General features: G+C 28.0%; 1 protein-coding gene across 1 annotated transcript; it reads right to left on the reverse strand. All coding sequences in view use genetic code 12, as the record gives it.

Moving 5' to 3' along the window:
• Positions 1 to 403: 403 nt before the first annotated feature.
• On the reverse strand, positions 404 to 2,019 carry KGF55_000445 (coiled-coil domain-containing protein; the record flags this gene model as incomplete). The annotated part of the gene is made up of 1 exon (XM_051759384.1): positions 404 to 2,019. A coding segment is annotated over one exon (1,616 nt), but the record flags the coding sequence as incomplete, so codon positions are not given.
• Between the last annotated feature and the right edge of the window lie 1,572 nt (positions 2,020 to 3,591).

Consider the following 3,591-nt stretch of genomic DNA (forward strand, 5'->3'; position numbering starts at 1 on the left):
ACCCTGTTTTATAAAAATAAATAAAAAACGTATGTATATTAAAAAAAAATTGTTTTTAAAAAAAAAAAAAAAAAAAAAAGATTGATCTAATGAAAGAATAGAAGTTTCAAAATTTAATTTATTTTTAATTTCATTTATATAATTTAATGAATTTCCTTGTTTAATTTGATTTTTCAAATAATCTTTAACTCTTCTTGCCCATGGCTGATTAATTATATCAATTTCTGAAGTTATCAGATGATTATGAAACCATTTATATATAATTTTATATTTATTTTTTGAATCTAAAAATTTAATTGTTAATTTGGCTTTACAATTTGTGTTTTTTTTAGAATAATTTTTATAAGTTTGAGATTTATGACATTTGAAATATATTAAATTATGATCTTTTTTTATATTGTACGTATGATTTTTTTCAAAAAAATTTAAAAATTTATTCAATTGATCTTCATCTACTTCCATCATGATAATATCACGAGTCATATCATGAGGAGCTGAGCAATGAAGTAATAATTTATCTAATCTTGCATGAGCAGGAATTTTAGTGTTAAACAATTGATGTGATAATGGTGGGGCAGATACTGGTGGTATTAATGACTCACTAACTAAATCGGATTGATCATCATTATCTGGTTTCTTCCTAATTTTAGGTTTCCTTCCTCTTTTTTTAGGTTCTTTTTGAAGTTGTTCTTTTGCCTTTCTTTTTCTAAATTTAATCAACTTTTTATCAATTTCTAATGTAAGTTTATTCAATTGTTCATTTTTTTTAATAATTAATTTTTTCTGTTTTATCAATAGAGCTGATATTCTGTCTACTCTTTCAGCTACTTTTTCATTTTCTGCTCCCAACTGAGTTATTTTAATTCCTAACTTTTTTTGATAATCATTTTTTTTATCAATAAGTTTATTGACATATTTTGTTTTACTTTTGATTGATGTATTATCTTGGCCTAAAAGCTTTGAGATTTTGCATTTCTCGTTAAGTAAATTTTCTTTAGCTATAGCTACTTTTTGCTCCATCGAACTCAACTTAATTCTAGTAGATTCAATTTCTGAGTCTAATTCTTTTTGTCTTAAATACGCTTCACCTTCATTATTAATAGACAATTGGATTTTAGATCTTTCATTCACCATTCCATCAATCAAAGCTTTGCATTTATGAATTTCATTATTCATCCCTATTATATCTTGATGCATTTTTTGCAAATGTGTCTCATCAGAATAGGAAATAAAATGTAGACCCAGTCTCTCAGATTCATTTGAATTCACAATTTTTAATTCCTCCTCAAGTTGTGCAGATTCTTCATTGTTTTTTTTAAGGTCTTCATAAAGTTTCTCTATAGTCACTGAGTTTTTTACAATTTTATTTTTTTGAACATCGACTCTTTTCTGTGATTCTTCGACCTCTCTTTTTATCGATTCCAAATTTTCGATTAGCTCCCCCTTTTTTCTGATTAAAGGATAAATTTCAGTATCATGGATCTCTGATTCATAATCAACAGTCTCTTCATGGATCCCTTCCATTTCCTCCTCTGTGGCTTCCACTATATTATCATTTTCATCTTCTTCAATTGTTTCATTTTCTTGACTGACCTCAACACCATTGTCACTTATTGCTCTTTCTTCTTCGATGAATTTCAATCTCCATTCATCAAAAACATCTCTATCAAAATTCTTTCTTAACCAACTTTCATCTGTAATTTTTCGATAGAAATTTGGATCAATTTTTGGATAATTTAACATACATAAAAAATGTGGATGTAGATTGTATAATAAAGATTTTATATCCGGTTGTCTTAAAAATTCCCGTATAATTGGATGAAGTTTACTAGAAACTGGAAAATTATAATTATTATCATCAATATATTTCTTTCTTATTTCAGGAACTATCACAGTTATAAAAAATTCTTCATCCTCTGAAAGTGGTGGTTTTGAATGTGATTGAATGCTTTGGTTATCCTTGTAAGTTTCGAAATTCGTTCTTAGCTTCAAAAATAAAGCATCTATAGCACCAGGCATTTGAAAGTTTGTAATTGAATGGTCAGTCTATGATGAAGCTGAATTGTGGGGATAATATGTTCTTGTTTACGTTTTAAAAGATACTTAGCATATTAGGACTAATTATAATAGTACAAGAAAACTACTATATGCAGGGAATAGTGGATTATACAATAATTTCGTGTTTCGGAACAATCAAATTTTTTTTTCACTGATTTATTGAGCGATGAAATAATATATAAGAAGTGAAATTCTCAATTTTTCATATTTTAGAAAGTTTTATTAGTTTAGGGTTTTAGTTTTATTAGTTTTGGTTTTTAGTTTTATTAGTTTGTATCTACTAACTTCTTTTAGCTCGTTAAAGATATATGGTGAAGCAAATTTTAAGGAAGCTTCCTACATTCCACAGTAGGTGTAATTTACTGATTTGAATGGAGACGGCTACTCAGAGTTATCAAATGAAGATTAGCTGTATTGACACCACTAACAAGTTCAGTTTGAAGTGGCCAGATACTGTCACTCGCGCGGCTCATAACCTGAAACAGACGACGGTTTAAATCCTGAAAAAGTCTCAGGTTATTAGCCGTGCAAGTGACGGTGTCTTTTTAGTTCAATTTATAAATCTTGTTGTGTTTCATGACATTTTAAACTTAACATTTATTGTAACTACCCATAATTTTTCAGTAACTATATTATCTCATTGCAAGCTGGTTGAACTTGGTTGAGTAATAATTTAAAAATACTGAACAAACCTGTTACGGGTGTAAGCATAATCCTGATTCTGGAATCAATAAATGAAATTTTTTTTGCTCTACAAATGTTTGTATCTATTCAAGAAGTACTTTTATGAACGTGTGAATCAATGGCTTGTTTCGCTCAACATAATTATTAGCAACTTTCCTAGATTAGGTAACACAACTTACGAAGTGGAATGAATTTGAAGACTTTTCGCGAATCAACTGTTTTTCCCACAAATTATTGGATTGAATTCTCATTAACACAGAAACGTCTATGAATCGAAATATTAGTTTAAAACATTTATTCATGTAAGATTTATAAATAATGTGTCTATATTTCAATCAGTTTTCGCCTTGTCGACATGTACTATGACATAAGAAAGCTTCACCAAAAATTCAATTCGTAATAAAATGATTAAATTAATAACAATAAACACGTTAAATTTGATTTCGCGTACCTTTTTTATATCATAATATTCTTCAATTCAATTTGATCCAAATAAGTTAAATTGATTGCAGTAGAACCAAACCGTTTAAAACTTTGGGGAAACTTTTATGATTTGATCTCCAGCACGAGTGTTGAAAGTTCGTAGAGTCCAATGTTCATAGATTTGAGTTGACAATTAACTTTTTTAATTGTAGAACTCACGTCAACAACACGTCAACAATAGCGGAAGAGAAATAACGTGTTTCAATGTCTTGAATTCTAATACAAGATTATTAAGTGACAATAAGGCCAATGTGACATTGCACAGCCTAGTTAAAATTCTACTAGTCAAGTACTGTATATAATAAAATAACTCATACAATAATTTATTTTTAATTTAACCTAATTAAGATAATTGAATTAAAACTG

This window comes from Candida pseudojiufengensis (genome assembly GCF_024610245.1).
Source record: "Candida pseudojiufengensis strain CBS 10847 chromosome Unknown scaffold3, whole genome shotgun sequence".
In the NCBI taxonomy this organism is placed as follows: Eukaryota; Fungi; Ascomycota; class Pichiomycetes; order Serinales; family Debaryomycetaceae; genus Lodderomyces; species Lodderomyces pseudojiufengensis.